The sequence below is a fragment of the Erinaceus europaeus genome, chromosome 12, assembly GCF_950295315.1.
Source record: "Erinaceus europaeus chromosome 12, mEriEur2.1, whole genome shotgun sequence".
Taxonomy (NCBI): domain Eukaryota; kingdom Metazoa; phylum Chordata; class Mammalia; order Eulipotyphla; family Erinaceidae; genus Erinaceus; species Erinaceus europaeus.
In genome coordinates this window covers 13,060,994-13,083,076 of record NC_080173.1, presented here as the reverse complement: position 1 = coordinate 13,083,076, position 22,083 = coordinate 13,060,994, and the positions used below count along the sequence as shown (strand labels likewise).

Below are 22,083 nucleotides of genomic sequence, written 5' to 3'. Positions count from 1 at the left end.
AAATAAATAAACAAATATATAAATAATAAATAAAATCTTTTTTAAAAAAAAAACAATATCCTGGAGCAGTGAGATTACACATGTGTAAAGCCTCTGCTCTGGGTGGGTGGGTGGGAATCCAGGAAGCCAAACACTAACATTTGCATAAGTACCAGCTTGATGAATGACTAACCTCTAGTACATCACCAAGAGCAACCCCCAAATTATGAACATAGGGAAACTGTTGCTGGAATCTCAAAGACATTCTTAAATCCTCCCTGGATAATAGGATAATAATGTCATACTTTGGTAAAGGTTGTTCAACCAGCAACTCATGTGATTGAATATACCATTCTACCTCGTAAGCGTAGTTCTCTAGGGAGTGGGGCGGTAGGGCAGCGGGTTAAGCGCATGTGGCGCAAAGCGCAAGGACCAGCATAGGGATCCCATTTGGAGCCCCCGGCTCCCCACCTGCAGGTGTCTGTCTTTCTCTCCCCCTCTCTGTCTTCCCCTCCTCTCTCCATTTCTCTCTGTCCTATCCAACAATAACGGCATCAATAACAACAATAAAACCACAAGGGCAACAAAAGGGAATAAATAAATATTTTTAAAAAATTAAAAAAGAGTAGTTCTCCATAAGAACATCAATTTTCTTTTTATTGGCAATAACTTTTTTTTTTTGCCGCCAGAATTATCACTTGGGCTTGGTGCCTCAACTATGAATGCATCGCTCCTGGCAGCTCTCTCTCTCTCTTGAAAGGGAGAGAGAGAAAGAGAAACACCTGCAGCACTGCTTCAGAACTCTTGAAGCTCCCCCCTTGCACATGGGGACTGGGGACTTGAACCAGAGTCTTTGTTGGGTGTGCCACTGGCCGTAAGATTTTTTTGACATTGACCTACCACCAGCTTAGAGTTGTTAATGATGTTATGACATGTTGGGTATTTTCCCCTTAATAGGAAAAAAAAAATTTTTTTTTTTAAATTATGAAAGTTCACACCAAAGTCTGTAGTAGTTAGCTGAAGTTTGGCAGCTCCTGCTTTAATAAGACCATAGAGAATTTCTTGTGATTTTACAGAGATAAATGCCCTCCTATGTTCATCTTAGTTTCTAGAATCAGAGGGTATTTTTCCTCCCATCAGATATCCCAAATTTCCTTCCTTCCAATTCTTTAGTATTTTTATTTACTGTTACTTATTTCTTCCTTGTCCTGCAGGTCATAGAGACACCAGCAGGACTTAGGCGCAGAGGGCAGACTCCTGGATCATCAAGTGATAATATTTTTTCAAGCGGAGTTGTCCCCATATATCCAAGTGCTGACCAGGACATAGGTCCTCTCAGTGACTTGGGCACAGAAAGGGCCTTATCAAGACCCAGTGGTGTGGACCTTCTCACTGTAGAGCCTCCTGGGAGGGAACGAAGCAGAGGTTCCTTTTTAAGAGAAGTGCATCCAAAGACAACTGTGTCAAAAGCCGGTCACCCTTCTGCACCCCAAGCGAAAGTGGATTCAGATCGTAGTCGCAGGACCAAAGAACCCCAGGGTGCAGCACTTCCAAGAAGAGACGAACGAGACACACACCCTGGCCCTGCCCAACCAGACTTCCCCAGAGATCAGCAAGTGTACCCGGAGCAGCCTGGAGGGGTGCCCAGAGGCCAGGGGCCCATCTATTCAAGGCCAGATTACTATGGACTAGCACAGCCTATCATGGATCAGTTTGTACTGCCACATCCTAGCACTTATCCGCAGGGTGCTGTACCCTATAATGTGGGCCAGGTTGGTATGATGCCACCTGGAATGGATGAACAAGGTATAGTGCCTCCTCATTTGGTACCTGGCAGAGCTCAGCAAAGATTGGATCAGCCTGGCATGGCACTTCCTGGTACTGGCCAGCAGCGTATGGCAAGGCCTGGCATGGACATGAGTAGTATGGGGCCATCGGGCATGGGTCCACGAGGATTGGTACCATCTGGCATGGATCACTATGCATTCGTCTTACCTTTTACTGACCAGCATGGTTTTGTATCTGGTATGATACCAGGTGCTGCAGATCAGCAAGTTCTTGGAGACCCCAGTTTAGGAATGGCTGGCTTCATACCACCTGGCACAGATCATTATGAGGTGGTCCAAGCTGGGGCAGATCAGCTTGGTTCTGTCCAACCTGGTGCAGAAGAACCTAGTGCAAGTCAGTATGGTGCGGTGCAGCCTAGAACAGGTAAACGTGGTTTGGGCCCACGTGGTGTAGGTCAGCGTGGTTTAGCACAGCCTAGAACAGGTCAGCGTGGTTTGGTCCAACCGAGAGCAGATTTGCAAGATGGTTCATATTCAGCTGGTTTGGTGCATCCTGATACAGAGCAGCCTGGGTTGATCCAGCCTGGTGCTTATCCACCTGGTTTGGTACAACCTGGTGTACTTCCCAGTGGTTGGGTACAGCCTGGCATATACTCACCTACTTTGATTCAGTCTGATACGGGTCATCCAGCTTTGGGTCAACCTGGGACAAGGCAGCCTGCTGCTGTTCAACCTGGTGTTTATCCTGGTTTGGTCCAACCTGGTGCAGGTCAAGCTGGTTTGATACAACCTGGAGTGGATCAGCAAGGTTTGGTTCAACCTGGACTGTATCCACGAGGCCCAGCACGACCCAGGGTGCATCCACAAGGTTTGGCGCAACCTGGGGCAGGTCAGCCCGGTTTGGCGCAGCCTGGGGCACGCCAGCCCGGTTTGGCGCAGCCTGGGGCAGGTCAGCCCGGTTTGGCGCAGCCTGGGGCAGGTCAGCCCGGTTTGGCGCAGCCTGGGGCAGGTCAGCCCGGTTTGGCGCAGCCTGGGGCAGGTCAGCCCGGTTTGGCGCAGCCTGGGGCAGGTCAGCCCGGTTTGGCGCAGCCTGGGGCAGGTCAGCCCGGTTTGGCGCAGCCTGGGGCAGGTCAGCCCGGTTTGGTGCAGCCTGGAATATATCCACCAGGTCTGATACAACCTGGAGTGTATCCACCAGGTCTGATACAACCTGGAGTATATCCACCAGGTATTCAACCTGGAGTATATCCACCAGGTATTCAACCTAGAGTATACCCACCAGGTTTTGTTCAACCTGGAATGCCACAGCGAGGTTTGGTTCAACCTGGTGTAGGTCAGCCTGGTGTGGTGCAACCTGGACTGGGTCATTATGGTTTGGTGCGACCTGGAATGGATCAGGTTGGTTTAGTCCAACCTATTGTAGGTCAGCCTAATTTGGTACAACCTGGTGCAGGTCAGCCTGGTTTAGTGCAGCCTGGTGCAGGTCAGCCTGGTTTAGTGCAGCCTGGTGCAGGTCAGCCTGCTTTAGTGCAGCCTGGTGCAGGTCAGCCTGCTTTAGTGCAGCCTGGTGCAGGTCAGCCTGGTTTAGTGCAGCCTGGTGCAGGTCAGCCTGCTTTAGTGCAGCCTGGTGCAGGTCAGCCTGGTTTAGTGCAGCCTGGTGCAGGTCAGCCTGCTTTAGTGCAGCCTAGTGCAGGTCAGCCTGCTTTAGTGCAGCCAGGTATAGGTCAGGCTGGTTTGGTGCAGCCTGGAGCTGGTCCACCTGGTTTGGTGCAGCCTGGAGCTGGTCCACCTGGTTTGGTGCAGCCTGGAGCTGGTCCACCTGGTTTGGTGCAGCCTGGAGCTGGCCCACCTGGTTTGATGCAGCCTGGAGCTGGTCCACCTGGTTTGGTGCAGCCTGGAGCTGGTCCACCTGGTTTGGTGCAGCCTGGAGCTGGTCCACCTGGTTTGGTGCAGCCTGGAGCTGGTCCACCTGGTTTGGTGCAGCCTGGAGCTGGTCCACCTGGTTTGGTGCAGCCTGGTGCAGGTCAACCTGGCTTGGTGCAGCCCAGTGCAGGTCTGTCTGGTTTGGTGCAGCCTGGTACCAGTCCACCTGTTTTGGTACAGCCTGGTGCTGGCCCACTTGGCTTGGTACAGCCTGGTGCAGGTCAGCCTGGCCTGGTGCAACCTGGTGCAGGTCGGCCCGGCTTGGTGCAACCTGGTGTGGGTCGGCCTGGCTTGGTACAGCCCGGTGTGGGTCGGCCCAGCTTGGTGCAGCCTGGTGTGGGTCGGCCTGGCTTGGTACAGCCAGGGATAGGTCAGCCTGGTTTGGTGCAGCCTGGTGCAGGTCAGGCTGGCTTGGTGCAGCCTGGTGTTGGTCAGCCTGGTTTGGTGCAGCCAGGTGCAGGTCTGTCTGGTTTGGTGCAGCCTGGTGCTGATCAGGCTGGTTTGGTGGAATCCGGTGCCGATCAGGCTGGTTTGGTGGAACCAGGTGCCGATCAGGCTGGATTGGTGCAGCCCGGTGTCGATCAGGCTGGTTTGGTGCAGCCCGGTGTCGATCAGGCTGGTTTGGTGCAGCCCGGTGCCGATCAGGCTGGTTTGGTGCAGCCCGGTGCCGATCAGGCTGGTTTGGTGCAGCCTGGTGCCGATCAGGCTGGTTTGGTGCAGCCTGGTGCCGATCAAGCTGGTTTGATGCAGCCTGGTGCCGATCTGGCTGGTTTGATGCAGCCTGGAGCCAGTCCACCTGGTTTGGTGCAGCCTGGTGCAGGCCAGCCTGGTATGGTGCAGCCTGGTGCAAGCCAGCCTGGTATGGTACCACCTGGTGTGAGTCCGAGTTCTTTGGTACAGCCAGGTGCAGATTCACATGGCTTTTTACAACCTGGTATATATAGGCCTGGTTTGATCCAACCTGGTGCATTTCCACCTGGCGCATTTCCACCTGGTGCAGTTCCACCTGGTGCATTTCCACCTGGCGCATTTCCACCTGGCGCATTTCCACCTGGCGCATTTCCACCTGGCGCATTTCCACCTGGCACTTATCCACCTGGTTTGGTCCAGCCTGGTGCCTATCCTCTTGGTCCAACACAGCCTGTCCTCCCCCGTGGTTTTGTCCAGCCTGGTGCCTATCAGCGTGCTTTGGGTCAACCAGGAATTGGTCAACGAGGCTGGGTACCACCAAGCACAGAACCTCGTGGCTTTCCGACATCCCAAGCAGATTCCCAACGTTTACCATCGTCATATCCTCGTCGGTATGACATGGAGCCTCCTGGCAGAGGTCAGCAGGCCCATGTGCCATCTCTCCAAGACAGTCAAAGTTTGTCAACATCAGGTCAAGACCAAGAAGATTTGATGAAGGCTGGTACCAGTGATCTTGAACCAACACCATTAGGCACAGGTGTGGGATCCAGCTATCCTGATCACCTGCATTTGGTTTCACCTGATATGGATCGGCAAGATCAGATGTATCCAGGTGTAGGCCTGCGCGACCAGGCATACCTTACCCCAGAGTTCCTTGGTCTAAGGCCCCTGCCGGTAGATCAGTATATACAGGAAGGTTTGGATCCAAATCAACGTGAAACTTCAGTTCCAGTGACTCCAAGCACAGTTAACGTCTTTTATAGGAGCACAGACTCCCTTGATTACACCACACGAGTCTCATCAGAAACTGGTGATATTCAGAGTGCGAGACGGGATTCGCTGGAGAAATTGGCTCCTAACTTCCCCATAGCAGTGGAAACATTTCGTATGGTAGGAGAGGTCATTGGCATCTACTCGGAGCTGAAGGAGAAGATGAAGGAGCTGGATATAGCACAAGGCCAAACGGACGCGGATAGACTGCAGTACTTGGTGGCCTCAATGGGTTGGTAACTCTTATGTGTGAGATAGACAGAGGCTGCTCTTTGATATTTATTTATTTAGACTTTTGTTTAAAAAAGATTTATGTAAATTTTGTGAAATATTTATTTTATTCCCTTTTTGTTGCCCTTGATTTATTGTTGTAGTTATTATTGTTATTGATGTCATCATTGTTGGATAGGACAGAGGGAAATGGAGAGAGGAGGGGAAGACAGAGAGGGGGAGAGAAAGATAGACACCTGCAGACCTGCTTGACCTCCTGTGAAGCGACTCCCCTGCAGGTGGGGAGCTGGAGGCTTGAACTGGGATCCTTACGCCGGTCCTTGCACTTTGTGCCACGTGTGCTTAACCCGCTGTGCTACCGCCAGACTCCCAAGATTTATTATTTATGTTTGTCACCAGGATTATTGCTGGGGCTAGGTGCTGGCGCTAAGAACCCACTACTCCCAGTGGCCATGTTGTTGTTTTCTATTTTGATGTGACAGAAATTGAGAGAGGAGGGGAAGATATATAGAAAGAAAGACAAGACACATGCAGACCTGCTTCACTGCTTGTGAAGTGTCCTTACCCTCTGTAGGTAGGGAGCAGGGACTTGAATCTGGGTTTTTCCCCCATGACATTGTGTATGTTAGCTGGGTGCATCACCACCCAGCCCCTTATTTTTATTACATAAAAAGAATGTCACATGAGGCAGAGAAAAGGAGGAGAGACCAGCCAGAGCACTGTCCTGGCACATGCAGTGCAGAGGACTGAAGCTGAACCCCCAGGCATGAAAATCTGAGACTTTATTGAGCTATTTCCCTAGGCTCTGGGGATTGAATTCAGGGCTCCTCATATGTACAATGCCTCTGAGCAACCTCTCTGACCAAATTTTCTTTTTCTTTTTAAAAAATATTTTATTTACTTACTAATTTCCCTTTTTTTTTGTTGCCCTTTTTTTTTCCCCTCCATCTTTTTTTTTAAATTTCTTTATTGGGGAATTAATGTTTTACATTCAACAGTAAATATAATACTTTGTACATGCATAACATTTCCCAGTTTCCCATATAACAATACAACCCCCACTAGGTCCTCTGTCACCCTTTTTGGACCTGTATTCTCCCCACCCTCCCACCCCAGAGTCATTTACTTTGGTGCAATATGTTGCCCTTGTTTTTATCATTGTTGTGGTTATTAGTCTCCAATATTTCTTCTTGTTGGTTTAATCATTTTATATAGTATGTTATGAGGTCCCTCTCTCAGTACTTTTCAAATTACTGATCACTCTTGCCTGGATTGACTTGTGTCTAAATAAGGTAATTAAAGGGTTCATAGTTGTGGAAATTGACAGTTGTTTCAATATTTTATTCCCTGAGTTGGAGCTCAGTGGCTTTAAAGTATCTTTTGTGCTTTTTCTTCCCTGTAGGCTATGGGAGCCTGAGGGCTTTTAAACTATAAGTAGGCTTCTTAGCTTAATCACTGACTCCTGACCAAGAGATAAAACAGGGTGGGGTTGAGATAATCCAGTGGTTATGCAAAGAGACTCTCACAGCCCTACCGCTAGGCCACTGAAGTATAGATGTTCTCCTGAGTTTCCTGGTTAGTTCTCTGTCCCCTGGTGTCAGCACAGGGCCTCCCTGCCGCTGCTCCAGATTCTGAGGGCAGTAGCAATGGAGACTCACAGTTGCATTTGGTGAGTCTCAGGGGAGTCCTCTCCTCCCTTCAGCTGTCCCCTTGTTGGTGAAACAGACTAGAGGTGGTGTCTCAACTGGTAAACTGCAGGACTGTTACCAGCCACTTAATCTCTCCCTAGGATTCTGTCCACAAGCCACACGTGTTTGCACTCACCAGTGATTTGGTGGGTTCCTGTAGTCGTTCTAGTCCTGTCTTGTTTCGGTCCCAGGTGGTCTCCTTTTGTATTCCTAGTTGACCCAGGGGAGGAGAGGAGAGAAACACAGCTGCTGCTGCTCTGGAGCCCCGCCTCCCAAAGTCCGTTGTGGTTATTATTGTTATTGTTATTGTTGCTGGATAGGACAAAGAGAAATGGAGAGAGGAGGGGAAGACAGAGGGGGGGGAGAGAAAGATAGACACCTGCAGACCTGCTTCACTACCTGTGAAGCGATTCCCCTGCAGGTGAGGAGCCAGGGGCTCAAACCAGGATCCTTGCACAGGTCCTTGAGTTTTGCACCATATGTGCTTAACCTGCTGTGCTGCGCTACAGCCCGACCCCCCCATTTTCTTTTTTTTAAAATTTCTTTAAATTTATTTTCCCTTTTGTTGCCCTTGTTTTTCATTGTTGTTGTCGTTATTGTTGTTGTTATTATTGTTGTTATTGATGTTGTCGTTGTTAAATAGGACAGAGAGTAATGGAGAGAGGAGGGGAAGACAGAGAGGGGGGAGAGAAAGATAGACACCTGCAGACCTGCTTCACTGCTTGTGATGCGACCCCCTGCAGGTGGGGAGCCAGGGGCTCGAACCAGGATCCTTTCGTCAGTCCTTGGGCTTCGCACCACATGCACTTAACCCTCTGCACTACCAACTGACTCCCTTTTTCTTTAAAAAAAAATTTTTTTCATTATTTATTTATTCCCTTTTGTTGCCCTTGTTGCATTTTCTTTTTCTTTTGAACACTTAAGCATCTCTCCAACATCTTTCTGAAGGTGCTCCTCCACTGTGATGATGGGGCTCAAACTCAGGGCCTTATGTATTCTGCAGGGTGACTGATAACCTGAAACCTGTTTTAAATAGTTTTTATTCCCCCCGTCCCCTGCCTCAATTCCTGGCAGCTGGATTTCTCCCCAGGTGCTTGAAAAAAAAAAAGCACGTCTATTCTTTTTTTTTTAAATTTTTATTTATTTATTCCTTTTGTTGCCCTTGTTGTTTTGTTGTTGTAGTTATTATTGATGTCATTGTTGTTGGATAGGACAGAGAGAAATAGAGAGAGGAGGGGAAGGCAGAGGGGGAGAGAAAGACAGACACCTGCAGACCTGCTTCACAGCCTGTGAAGTGACTCCCCTGCAGGTGGGGAGCCAGGGGTTCAAACAGGGATCCTTATGCCGGTCCTTGTGCTTAGCGCCACCTGCGCTTAACCCGCTGCGCTACCGCCCGACTCTACTAGCACGTCTATTCTTAACCGTTCTGGATTTAATCTTCATGGTAAAAAAAAAAAAAAAAGTAGAATTAACCTAGGAAGGAAGGAGCTTGGGAGAGGAGTGAGGTAGGCTCTTAGGTCTAAATTCCTAGCATAGTTCTGAGGAAATGTTGAGGCATGGAAAACAGTGTTATTGGGAAGGGGGAAGGTTGGTGGGGAAGCACAAGACTGAAGGAATGTTCATCCACAACTCAAAGTCCAGAGAATAATATTTAAACTAGATAGAAATTATGTGTCACAACAAAGCCCATTAAAATAAGCACTGGGTGAATTTTTTGTTTGTTTGTTTTTTGTTTTGGAACTACAGCCCATGACTCTCTCCTCCTCTCCCTATGCCCCAGTAGCCAGGAAAAACAGTAAAAGAGAACTTCCTATTGTTCTCTGAGGGAGTTCACTGTGGAGGCTGGAATTAAGATTGGGAGTCCCTTGCAAATCTAGCCCTTCTGACTAAAACCTCCATTTTCCCTAGTCCAAAAGGTCATACCCCCTGACATACAGGAACAGTTGAAAACCTTAAAGACTTTGAGCAAAGAAGTTCGACAGGAAAAAGCAAAAGTAAGTATTGTGAGGGTCTGCTTTGTTGTTGTTGTTGCCTCTGTTCAGTGATCTCACATTCTATTTGAATTTTGATGAACTTCACTTTTATAATGATCACACTGGCTCTTTCCAGTCCCATCAGATAGGAAAAGCACTTCCTGGGTCTAAAACTTTGTGGGTTTGTGTGTGTCCGTGTATGTGAACGTGCATTCGCGCATGTGTGGAGCTGGAGCCTTGTGCGCACATAATCGCACCCTATCACAGGGTGACTTTTTCATTCTTTTAATATCAGAGAGAGCGGGGAAAAGGCATTGTGGCACCATTCTGTATAGATACAGGCTTGTAATTTTGCATTTTATCCTGTTAATAAGTACACTCTGGGGGGCGGTAGGCAGTAGTGCTGTGGGTTAAGTGCACATGGCATAAAGTGCAAGGATCTGTGTAAGGATCCCAGCTCGAGCCCCCGGTTCGCCACCTGCAGGGGGGTCACTTCACAAGTGGTGAAGCAGGTCTGCAGGTGTCTGTCTCCACTCCCCCCCTCCCCCCGTCTTCCCCTCCTCTCTTAATTTATCTCTGTCCTATCCAACAACAGCAGCATCAATTGTAACAACAAGGGCAAATGGGAAAATTGCCTCCAGGAGCAGTGGATTCATAGTGCAGGCACAGAGCCCCAGCCATAACCCTGGAGGCAAAAATAAGTACACTAAGCCACCCAATTACCTCCTAAATGCTAGAGTTTCAGTCACTTACTGTCAGCTGCCTACATCTGGGAGATGGATGAGTGGGTGGATGTCAGGAATGGGACATGGTTCACGTTGGATCATGGGATCAGGATCAGGGAATGGGGTAGGGACACATTCTGGCCTGGAGGTCCATGCAGAAAGCAGAGAACACAAGCCAGTCTCACTCTTATTTCCATTGGGTTTACAGCTGCAAAGAATCCTGGATACTGAAGGGGATGCCGAATCAGGAACAGAGCTGAAAGCTGGCAAGCTGGGCTTGCAGCTGAGTATCCTCAGGTAAAGTGTCCCTACCTCAGGCAGCAAGGGCTCACCAGCATGTCCTGAACGGACAGTCACAATGACCACGGTCTTCAGTTTGTTCAAACCGCCTTCACATAGATGGTGAAAGTTTTGCAGGTTTTTAAAATGGCACTAGGACCTGGAAGAGTCCATCGGTATAGAATTTACTCAAAATCTGGAGCTGAGTTTTTTTCCTTAATATTTATTTATTCCCTTTCGTTGCCCTTGTTATTTTTTTAAAATTTATTTCTTTATTGTGGAATTAATGTTTTACATTCAACAGTAAATACAATAGTTTGTACGTGCATAACATTCCCCAGTTTCCCATTTAACAATACAACCCCCACTATGTCATTTATCATCCTTCTTGGACCTGTATTCTCCCCACCCACCCACCCCAGAGTCTTTTACTTGGGGGCAATATGCCAATTCCATTTCAGGTTCTACTTGTGTTTTCTTTTCTGATCTTGTTTTTCAACTTCTGCCTGAGAGTGAGATCATCCCATATTCATCCTTCTGTTTCTGACTTATTTCACTCAACATGATTTTTTCAAGGTCTATCCAAGATTGGCTGAAAACGGTGAAGTCACCATTCTTTACAGCTGAGTAGTACTCCATTGTGTATATAGACCACAACTTGCTCAGCCACTTATCTGTTGTTGGACACCTGGGTTGCTTCCAGGTTTTGGCTATTACAAATTGTGCTGCCAAGAACATATGTGTACACAGATCTTTTTGGATGGATGTGTTGAGTTCCTTAGGATATATCCCCAGGAGAGGAATTGCAGGCTCACAGGGTAGGTCCATTTCTAGCCTTCTGAGAGTTCTGCAGACTGTTCTCCACAGAGGCTGGATCAATTTACATTCCCACCAGCAGTGTAGGAGGGTTCCTTTGACCCCACACCCTCTCCAGCATTTGCTGCTGTTCCCTTTTCTGATGTATGACATTCTCACAGGAGTGAAGTGGTATCTCATTGTGGTCTTTATTTGCATTTCTCTGACAATTAGAGACTTGGAGCATTTTTTCATGTGTTTCTCGGCCTTTTGGATCTCTTCTGTGGTGAATATTCTGTCCAAGTCCTCCCCCCATTTTTGGATGGGGTTATTTGTTGTCTTGTTGTTGAGTCTGGCAAGCTCTTTATATATGTTACTTATTAAACTCTTGTCTGATGTATGGCATGTAAAGATCTTCTCCTGTTCTGTGAGGGGTCTCTTGGTTTGGGTAGTGGTTTCTTTTGCTGTGAAGAAGCTTTTTTTTTTTTTTTTTCCTCCTCCAGGGTTATTGCTGGGCTCGGTGCCTGCACCATGAATCCACCGCTCCTGGAGGCCATTTTTTTTTTTTCACCTTTTGTTGCCCTTGTTGTAGCTTCGTTGTGGTTATTATTATTGCCCTTGTTGACACAGTTCATTGTTGGATAGGACAGAGAGAAATGGAGAGAGGAGGGGAAGACAGAGAAGGGGAGAGAAAGATAGACACCTACAGTCCTGCTTCACCGCCTGTGAAGCGACTCCCCTGCAGGTGGGGAGCCGGGGGCTAGAACCGGGATCCTTACTCCGGTCCCTGCGCTTTGCGCCACATGCGCTTAACCCACTGCGCCACCGCCCGACCCCCGTGAAGAAGCTTTTTAATTTGATGTAGTCCCATAGGTTTATACTTGCCTTAGTCTTCTTTGTAATTGGATTCGTTTCATTGAAAATGTCTTTAAAATTTATGCAGAAAAGAGTTCTGCCAATATTTTCCTCTAAGTATTTGATAGTTTGTGGTCTAACATCCAAGTCCTTGATCCACTTGGAATTTACTTTTGTATTTGGTGAAATACAGTGATTCAGTTTCATTCTTCTGCATGTTTCAACCCATTGTTTCCAACACCATTTGTTGAAGAGATTCTGCTTTCCCCATGTAATAGTCTGGGCCCCTTTGTCAAAGATTAGATGTCTATACGTGTGGGGCCTCGTTATTTTATCGTTGTTGTGTTTATCATTGTTGTTGTTGTTATTGATGTCATCGTTGTTGGATAGGACAAAGAAATGGAGCGAGGAGGGGAAGACAGAGAGGGGGAGAGAAAGATAGACACCTGCAGACCTGCTTCACTGTCTATGAAGTGACTCCCCTGCAGGTGGGGAGCTGGGGGCTTGAACCGGGATCCTTAAGCCGGTCCTTGTGCTTTGCGCCACCTGCGCTACCGTCGACTCCCTGGAGCTGAGTTTTAAAGATTTACGTTAACCAAATGTTTAAAAATCTTTTGTCAATCTATTTAAAATCTCTTTTAAAACTGATTACGTGGGAGTCGGGCGGTGGCACAGTGGGTTAAGCGCAGGTGGCGCAAAGTGCAAGGACCTGTGTCAGGATCCTGGTTCGAGCCCCCGGCTCTCCACCTGCAGGGAAGTCACTTCACAGGTGGTGAAGCAGATCTGCAGGTGTCTTCCTTTCTTTCCCCCTCTCTGTCTTCTCCTCCTCTCCCCATTTCTCTCTGGCCTATCCAACAACAACGGCATCAATAATAACTACAACAACAAGAGCAACAAAAGGGAATAAATAAATATTTAAAAAAGAAAAAAAAGACTTAAAAAAAACTGATTATGAATTCTTTCTGCTACATAAGTATTATGCCAATTTAACCAGTGAACAATATGTTATAAATTGATAGATGAGTTAATGAGATATTTAATGTAAATGAGTGGATTATTTGAAATATTTTTGATGGATAACTTGGGACTGTAATGATTATAAAATGTGTTTCATCAAGCACAGACCAAGACAATATTGATTTACAGTAGAGAACAGCCTTGATAAATAATAAATATTAGTGGTCTGAGAGATGGCTCAGTGGATAAAGCACTGAACTCTCAAGCATGAGGTCCTAAGTTCAAGCCCCAGCAGCACATGTACCAGGGTGATGTCTGGTTCTTTCTCTCTCCTCTTATCTTATTAATAAATAAAATCTTTAAAAATAAATCAATAAAAAATAACTATTACAAACATCTAAAAAAATTCCTTAGGTTTTGTTACCATTGAAAGAACCCCCTCCCTCACAGGATCAGGTCTCCCCCAAAGCCACTGCGTCAGGCACTCACCTCTGGGCCAGGCCAGGTGTTGGTGGGGAAGGGATTGATGACAACTCCCAGACAGAACCTGCTGCTGGGTGTGGACTAGTCTGCTCAGCATCCTGCTCCACCCCCAAGAGCTGCTGGCCCTGGGGGCCGGGGCTCGTCTTGGGGTCAGGGCTTCTCCTGTTCATGCAGAGTCAGTGTGGCCGACATTGAGAAGGAGCTGGCTGAGCTAAGGGAACGCCAGGAACGGGGCAAGGTCAGCATGGAACACTCGGTCTCGGAAGCCTCCCTTTATCTACAGGAACAGGTAAAGATCCCTCATCCTTCAGCGGCAGAAACCAGGGCCCTTCTGTTGGAAGGGATGGCTGTGAACTTGGGGGGAGCCCTCTCCCCCCACCATGCACTGATTTCTCCTCTTCCTCCGCCTCCTCTTCTCTCTTCCTCTGCATCTCTGTCTCCTTCTATCTGAAAAAGTCACTTTGGATATGCAAATCCCTAAGACAATCTAAAAGCACAAAAATTTTGTTCCCATCCCAGCGTTGATCCCCCTGCCCCTGTGGTATTTGCGCTTATGTTATTTTGTGGGGACAGACCTGGACGAGCCCCCTTCCTGGGCACTGCCCCTGCATATCCCCTCATCCCTAGTGCCGGTACCTCACTGGGTCCTCTAAGCATCTGAGAACTGACACACAAACCTCACCACTCTGGGGTCGGTGAGCAGGACTGTGTACGTGTGTGTGCCTGCCCAAGGTGCCTCTGGCATTTGTGTCCCTCTGCCTGAGAGCATGTGCCTCATGGTGACCACTACCAGAATCCTGGTTCATGCTGTTAGTGGCCACTGGGTCCTAACGTGGCTTCGGATGTGCCCCCTTCACTGCCTGCCCCGCCTTCTCACCCCACCCAGCTGGACAGACTCAGGGCAATCATTGAGAACATGCTGGCCTCCTCGTCCACACTGCTTTCTATGAGCATGACTCCACCCAAGGCCCATCCAGACTTGGCGCCCGGCAGGATCGACCCAGAGGCCACCTGTCCAGCGTGCAGCCTTGACCTGAGCCACCAGGTCAGCACGCTGGTGCAGCGCTACGAGCAGCTGCAGGACATGGTCAACAACCTGGCAGCCTCCCGGCCCTCCAAGAAAACCAAGCTCCAGAGCCAGGTGACTCTGGCTGTCCGCTCCCGGCACAGCCATTACATGGCCCCACAGCCCAAGGTCCCCCAGGGTGACACAGGTCCCAGGGAGGGACATACAGGCCATCTTTCTATGACAGAGCCCTTTAGTGACCTCATAATAATCCCTGGCCCTGCCCTAGGGCCCTGGCTTTGGGACTGGGTACTTGGAGAGCAGTGAGCTCCATGAAGCAGAATGGCAGAGCTAACTGGGAGAGGAAGCAGTGTTGTTTTGTGCCTCGAAGATGCAGGCACAGCTTTAGGATTCAGGTCAATCTGTGGGACCCCTTCTGTGTCTCTTCTGAAGGGCAGGCTTGCTGGCAGAGGTGGTGAGGGCCACCCTCTGGAGTTCTGCCTCTTGGACCTGCCACTAAAGGGAGCAGATGGGGGGCTGGAGGCCACCCAGCCCTCAGGGACCTCAGAGGAGACCACCAATCCTGAACCTTAATCACCTCCATTGCTTCCCCCTCAGCAGCCAACCAGGCCCCCCTGAGGTGGTCATGGTGGTGGTGGAGGGAGTGAGACATGGGGGGCAGGCAGGCAGCCTTTTCCACACTCAGCAGGAAATTGTGGAGGCGATTGAGGGAAGCCAGCATGGGGTCTGACATTGGCCAACTCACAGAGGCTGAGGGGCAGCAAACCACAGGGTGGGGCCAGCAGCCCAGGAGCCTTGTTTGCCCCACGACCGCAGGATGAAGAGCTCCTGGGCCATGTCCAGAGCGCCATCCTGCAGGTACAGGGTGACTGTGAGAAGCTCAACACCACCACCAGCAACCTCATCGAGGACCATCGACAGAAACAAAAGGATATCAACGTGAGGGCCAGTGGCAAGGCCAGGGGGTGGGAGGGGTGGGCGGGTGACGAACCCTGCCAACAGCTGCGTTTAATTCCTCGGTCCTTACACTCTGCCTCCAGATGTTGTATCAGGGCCTAGAGAAGCTGGAGAGGGAGAAGGCCAACAGGGAGCACCTGGAGATGGAAATTGATGTGGTGAGGCTCTCGAGGAAGGAGCAAGGAGGGCCCAGGGAGGTCTCACAGGCCCGTTCTCTGCAAGGCTGGAAGTGGAAGGGAGCTGTTAGGGGGGGGATGTGGGTCCAGTGACTCTCAGGGGTTCTTGCCCCTTCAAGGCTGTTCTCTCAGCTCCAGTGGAGTTGGGTGTGTGTGTGTGTGTGGGGGGGAACCACCTGTTCCTCTATTTCCTTCCGGGCAGAAAGCTGACAAGCGTGACCTGGCGGCCACGGTGAGCCGTGTCCAGTTTGATGAGACCACAGAGCAGCTAAACCACATGATGAAGGAGTTGGTGGCCAAGATCAGCGGGCAGGAGCAGGATTGGCAGAAGATGGTGGACAAGCTCCTGGTGGAGATGGACAGCAAAGTGAGGGACAGAAAGAGAGGGTCGACACTTCCTCCCAGTGCTGTGGACCTCTTCCGCACCCCATCTTCTCAGAGCTCACGTGCCTCCCCAAACCTTTACCCCACAGCTGGACCGTCTGGAGCTGGACCCTGTGAAGCAGATGCTGGAGGATCGGTGGAAATCACTGCGCCAGCAGCTCAAAGAACGCTCTCCGCTTTACCAGGCAGATGAAGCGGCCGCCATGCGGAGGTGAGGCTGGAGTGCTGTCCTGCCATGGGGCAAGGGAGATGGTAGGGGGTGGAGCCCAGATGAGCCGCCTCCACCAGCACACAATGGCTGCAAGGGGGGTGGTTGGTGGAGCCCAGGTATCTCACAGTTGGGCGGACAGGATTTCAGAGCTAGGAAAGCTCCTCTGGCTCCAGGTCACCTCATATTCCAGTGGACCAAGGGGGAGGCCAAGGCGCTCTGGACACAGGTGTGCTCCATGGACTGGAGGGGCAGGGAGGGCATCTGCGCTACTCAGAGCTCTGGTCTGTGACAGACCTGATCCCGGAATTCCTACCTGTGGCCACCAGAGGGAGCATGAAGTGCATGTCCTGGCCACCTTCCCTGGGAAAGAGAACCTGCAAACACCTCTGGTGGTGAGGGTCTGCCACCTCCATGATCTAAGCTTCCAGCTGACTTGGCCTCCAGAAGCCTAACCCTTCCACTTTTCCATGTGTCCAGTGCCAGCCCCCTGGGACAGGGTCCTCACCACCCTGTGTGTGTTTTATTCCTTACAGACAACTTTTGGCACATTTCCACTGCTTGTCATGTGACCGACCCTTGGAGGCATCTGTGCCTGGACAGTGAGTGTCTCCAGCTGGGGGTGGGTACAGAGGCCATACCTCTTCCCTCCCAGCCTATCTCTAACTTTCTCTTCATCTCTTTCCAGGCAGTTGGTAGGGTGGTGGTGGTGGGGGGCAGTGAATATGGGTGAGGGGTTCCTCCCACTCACCCCCTTCTCCCTCCCTCCCTCCCTCTCTTTCTTTCTTTCTTTCTTTTTGCCTCCAGGGGTATCTCTGGGGCTCGGTGCCAGCATTATGGTGGCCATTTTTCCATTTTATTGGATAGGACAAAGAAATTGAGGGTGGGGAGTGAGAGATGGAGAGGGAGAAAGCTAGATACCTACAGACCTGCTTCATTTTGTGAAGCAGGGCTCAAACCCAAACCTTGCACGGTCCTTGTGATTTGTGCTATGTGCACTTAGCTGGATGCACCACCGCCCACCCCCACCACCTCATTCCTGCTCAGGGTCATCCCTGTGACTCCTGTGGCCCAGAGCCTGCCTGGGCACCGGTCCACTCGTCCCTACACCGTCTTTGAACTGGAGCAGGTCCGCCAGCAGGGCCGCAGGTAAGGAGCAGGAGTCCCTGCAGGGAAGGCTGGATCAGCTGGGGTCCACCAGTCACTGCAGTCAGTTTCTGCTCTTCCCATCTCAGGTGTTTGGGCCAGGACAGTGGCGGCCTAGAGGGTCACCTGCCTTTGGGTCCTGGGGGGACAGAGTCAGGGTGCTAGCTGTCTCTGTTGTGTCCCCCAGGAGTCCCAGCTCCTCCAACTGGCTCAGCACTGCCACATGGGAGGCAGGGAGCGGGTCCAACAGGCTCAGAGAAGGTGGGGGCCTAGGGAAACAGGTTTTCCCCACTCCCCGTGGGCTTCTGACCCCTCACTGCAGCCTCTTCAGCCACTAAGGATGGAAGCTCAGTGGGACAGATAGTTTTCCAAGGCTTCTTTGGATTCCTAGAGGTTGCAGGTGTGCAGGCCACACTGTGCTGAGCTGGGGTGTCTACACTTGCCCTTCTTAGGAGGCCCCCTCCTGAGGGTGAGGTGGGAAGGGCTCCCCACAGGGTCCTGCTTAGGAGGGGTGGAGTGGGATGCTCTCACCTGCCTGCATGGCCACATCCTGTGCCCGTCCAGCACCCTGAAGGTGGGCAGCCCCTTCCCCCGGATCGACGTGACGCAGGCAGACCGCAGGGTGGGGCGTCTGCGCAGCATGCACTCCAAGATGCTCATGGACATCGAGAAGGTGCAGATCCATTTTGGAGGTTCCGTCCGGGCCAGCAGTCAGATGATCCGAGAGCTGCTGCATGCCCAGTGCCTCACCTCCCCCTGCTACAAGCGGTAGGCACCCCCGAGGCCCAGAACACCTGCCCTGCTGCCGAGGCGGCAGAGTGAGTGTGAGGAGGAGTGAAGGTGGGTGCCTAGCTGCGGTGTGCCTGTGACCCTGGCGATCTGAGAGCTCGCATGTATGACTGTGAATGAGTGTGTGAGTGTGACTCTCAGAGGGAAACTGTGGGCGTGGATGTGGATGAGCACGTGAACGTCAGCTGTGTACGTGCAAGTCTGTGAATGTGACCCTGCGCGAAATCGTGTGCAGGATTGTGACTGCATTGTGGGTGTGTGCAGGTGTGCACGTGGCCTTCAGGATGGCCCCATGGGGTGCTGGCTCACTGTTCTTCCTTGACTCCTTGCTCCTACATGGCCCTCAGAGACCTCTGTAGAGAGCTGACTCCCCCCCACCCCACCCCTCGCCTCTGATCAACCCCCAATTGGCCTATCCTGGGTCACACCTGTTGACTGCACTGCCTTCACCCCAGGATGCCAGACCTGTCCAATTACACCTACTCCACGGTGCCTCGGCGCTGCGGGGGCAGCCACACCCTCACCTACCCCTACCGCCGCACCCGCCTGCAGCACCTGTCGCAGGGCCTGTATGCCCCGGAGGAGATTCAGGTTGCTATGAAGGTGAGGGTGCCACCTGCAGGGGTGGAGGAGGGCCCCAGCAGGACCCTGATTATCAGCTGCTTCTGGGAAAGCCACCAGCTGTCACTCTACCCTCTGCCAGGCTCAGGACCCAGTTAAAGCCTCTGCCAGTCACCGCCTGGCACCTCCCTTCACCTGCTGCTCTGCCCTGGGGTCACCCAGAGCCCCCGGGAGGGGCTGAGCATAGGTGCTGGGACTCAGCAGAGCAGTCAGCCACAGACACTCCATAGTACTGAACACCGCCCCTCCACAGCATGATGAGGTGGATATCCTGGGCCTGGATGGACACATTTATAAAGGACGGATGGACACAAGGCTACCCTGTATCCTGAGCAAAGACTGTGAGTGTGCCCACAGCCCAAAAGGCCCTGTAGGCTTCTTCTGTGGCTTCCACAAAGCTGCCCCATCTCCTGGAAGTCGGGGCCACTGGCCTCCTCCACTCCCACTCCAGCACCCCCCCAGGGAAAGAAAGGCCCACAGCGAGGACAGAATGGCCCCTCCAGCCTCATGCTGCCACGGCCGCTGTGCTGTCTTGCCTCCGTTGCTACCCCCGTCACCAAGTCTCACCTCCTGAAACTCAGAACACCCCCTCCTGAGACCCCCTCAGTGAGATTGCCCATCAGTTGACTGCCTGGTGCTGTTGACTAGGGCTGAATGAATGCCCCCTGCACCTGGCCCAGGGCTGCCATGCTCTGTCCTGGGAGCACTGAGCAGCGAGTTGAATGTGCATGTGAATGAATGACATGGTGTAGGAAGGGCATATTCTCAATGTCAGATTGAGAAGGGCTCCAGTGGAGGCTGGTTTGGGGCCAGCAACTCAGACCCTTCCCTGCCTCTGGGATACTCACAGAGTTGGCCCTCCACTGTCCCCCCAGCAAACCAAATACTTACAAAACAGAAGACCAAGCAGGGTCGGCCTCACACTCACCGGCTGCAGTCCCTCACTGACCACAGCCAGTTGCCGTCCCGGCCCCAGAGCGCCCAGATGCTGGCAGGCAGCAGCAGTTCAGGTAGCTCCCCTGGGGGGGCTCCGGGCTCCATCTCTGCACTGCCCCAGGCCTCTCCTCCTCACTCCTCCAGCTCCCTGCCAACCTGGGGCTGATAGACCAAGGGAGGAGAAGAGAGACATCCCAGGGCATGGTGGTGGCACACCTGGTTGAGCACACATGTTACAATGTGCAAGGACCCAGGTTTGAGCCCCCAGGAGAAAGCAGGAGAAAGCTTCACGAGTGGTGAAGCAGTGCTGCAGGTGCCTCTCTCCTTCTCTGTCTCACCTTCTCAATTTCTAACTGTCTCTATCCAATAAATAACAAAAAAAGAAAAAGAAAAAGAAAAAGAAAAAAGAAAACCCACATCACCAAGTGTTGGGTGGGGGCAAGGTCTATGGGCCAGGACTGTACCTGTCTCATTTCATAGAAGGGAAAATCAAGGCAGGGTTCACTCCAGGCCCCAAGTGCTTCCCCGCTGTAGGACTCTGCACAGCTAGTGTTCACTGGGTAGCCCCACGACAAGGACACAGTCAAGAACCCCTGGTTGACCCTGTCTGAGGGCCTCTGTTCTCTTATGAGTTAAATCCTGCCTCAGAGTGACAGTGTTAAGGGCCTCCCAAGGTCTGGTCACACATGGGGGCCAGAGAGGGACACTGGCCTAGAGCCAGGAGGTAGAGTCACCAGTGACTCTGGGTAAAGGCTTCCCCATCCCCATCCCCTTGTCTCTTCACCTGTCCCTGAAAGGATGCTGGCTCCATGCTGTGTAGGGTTAGAGGCTCTGTGGAAACCCAGGGTTATTGCTGAGACTAGCTACCTGTATAGCTTTACCATTCCTGGAAGCCATTTTTTTCTTTTGTGATAGAGACAGATAGGGAGAAAAAGAGGATAAGAAAGACAGAGAGAAGGAAAGACACTTGCAGCACTGCTCCACCACTCATGAAGCTCCCCCCCATCCTCTGCTGGGTGGGGACCAGGGGCTTGAATCCGCGTCTTCACACATAGTCAGGTGTGCCCTCTACCAAGTATATCACCACCCGACCCCACCCTATGAAAATCGTGTTCCATGTTTCCTATAACAAGTGCAGGAGCTTCACACATGCACACATGAACCAGTGGCAGCCTGCATCCTTACATTAAGAGGCAGGGGCCAAGGAGTTGGGCTGTAGCACAGCGGGTTAAGCGCAGGTGGTGCAAAGCACAAGGACCGGCGTAAGGATCCCAGTTCGAGCCCCTGGCTCCCCACCTGCAGGGGAGTCACTTCACAAGCAGTGAAGCAGGTCTGCAGGTGTCTATCTTTCTCTCCCCCTCTCTGTCTTCCCCTCCTCTCTCCATTTCTCTCTGTCCTATCCAACAATGATGACATCAATAACAATCAAACAACAATAAAACAAGGGCAACAAAAGGGAATAAATACATTTTTAAAAATAAAGAGGCAGGGGCCATAGAGAAATCTCCAGGGCAGGTGAGAAAATGGAGGCACAGAGAGGTTAAAGTAACTTAACCCAGGTCACAGAGCCAGGAAGCAACAGAGCTGGAATTCAGCACCAGGCTGTCTGACCCCAGAGCCAGTGCTGGTGACAAAGGCCAGCACGCTGGGCCTGGAGACATTCAGGCTTATGCTCCTGCCTCCTAGAACTGATGTCCTGGGATGTTTAGCCTCCTCCTCTCAGACAGTTCTGCCTACCCTCAGGGCAGAAGTTATGGAAGCAGGAGCAAAGGGAAGGTATCCTCAGGGCAGTTGCCACACTTAGCGTTGCTGAGGTTGCCCCATCAGTCCCTGGGCATAGAGGAATCTACCCACAGGCCAGAAGCTGACACTGGTGGGGGACTGTGAACTCAGGACAGGAGAACTTTGCTTAGAAGCAGCAGCAGGCCCTGCCCCACCCCCACCCTGCCTGGACCATGGGGCTGCTCCCGCCTTCTCTGGACCTTGGACCAGCTTGGGGGGGGTGGGGGTGGTCGTAGTAGGCATGGATCAGCCAGGCAGAGCCATCTTTGTTCCTCCTGTCTTGCAGCTTCTGGGCACCCACGGAAGGAGAGACCCATCTCCTCGGAGGGACGCCTCTCCCAGTCAAACATGGCCCACCCACCCAGCCCCAGCGAGATGGCCCCCCTGCACCTGGGCCTGCCTGTCGGGGAGATGCTAGAGGAGCCCACCCGAGGACCACGGTCCACCACCACCCACAAAACAGAACTGTAAATAAAAATTAGGAAAATTAGGTAAATAAAATCAGGGCTGGCGGGACTTCTCTAGGCTGGCTCAGGAAGATGGGGGCAGGGAGCTGCCCACTGAGGCCTCCAGACCTGCCCGGAGCCAGTTGGTCTCTTGGATCTATCAGCTCTTTCCTAACAACTGGACACAGGACTGCTGCTTCCCAAGAAATGGGGGGGAGAGCACTGAAGGAAAGGGTGACCCTGCCCTGCTTCCTGG

At 51.5% G+C, this 22,083-nt stretch overlaps 1 protein-coding gene across 2 annotated transcripts in view; it reads left to right on the top strand.

The window, feature by feature from the left end:
- Positions 1-21,882, top strand: part of QRICH2 (glutamine rich 2) — a 31,739-nt gene extending 9,857 nt beyond the window's left edge. Inside the window, exons 1-14 of one of the 2 annotated variants that reach the window (XM_060202804.1) lie at positions 9,968-10,283; positions 13,530-13,644; positions 14,242-14,496; positions 15,199-15,321; positions 15,423-15,497; positions 15,718-15,882; positions 15,989-16,110; positions 16,644-16,709; positions 17,155-17,256; positions 17,818-18,021; positions 18,498-18,645; positions 18,917-19,004; positions 19,539-19,673; positions 21,668-21,882. In XM_060202804.1, coding sequence (XP_060058787.1) covers positions 10,042-10,283; positions 13,530-13,644; positions 14,242-14,496; positions 15,199-15,321; positions 15,423-15,497; positions 15,718-15,882; positions 15,989-16,110; positions 16,644-16,709; positions 17,155-17,256; positions 17,818-18,021; positions 18,498-18,645; positions 18,917-19,004; positions 19,539-19,673; positions 21,668-21,852 — 2,025 coding nt within the window. In that variant the 5' untranslated portion in view covers positions 9,968-10,041 and the 3' untranslated portion in view covers positions 21,853-21,882. Of the gene's footprint in view, positions 1-1,193; positions 5,602-9,196; positions 9,283-9,967; positions 10,284-13,529; positions 13,645-14,241; positions 14,497-15,198; positions 15,322-15,422; positions 15,498-15,717; positions 15,883-15,988; positions 16,111-16,643; positions 16,710-17,154; positions 17,257-17,817; positions 18,022-18,497; positions 19,056-19,538; positions 19,674-21,667 lie in introns of those variants that run through there. The other variant, XM_060202803.1, reaches the window with a different exon arrangement.
- Positions 21,883-22,083: the final 201 nt, after the last annotated feature.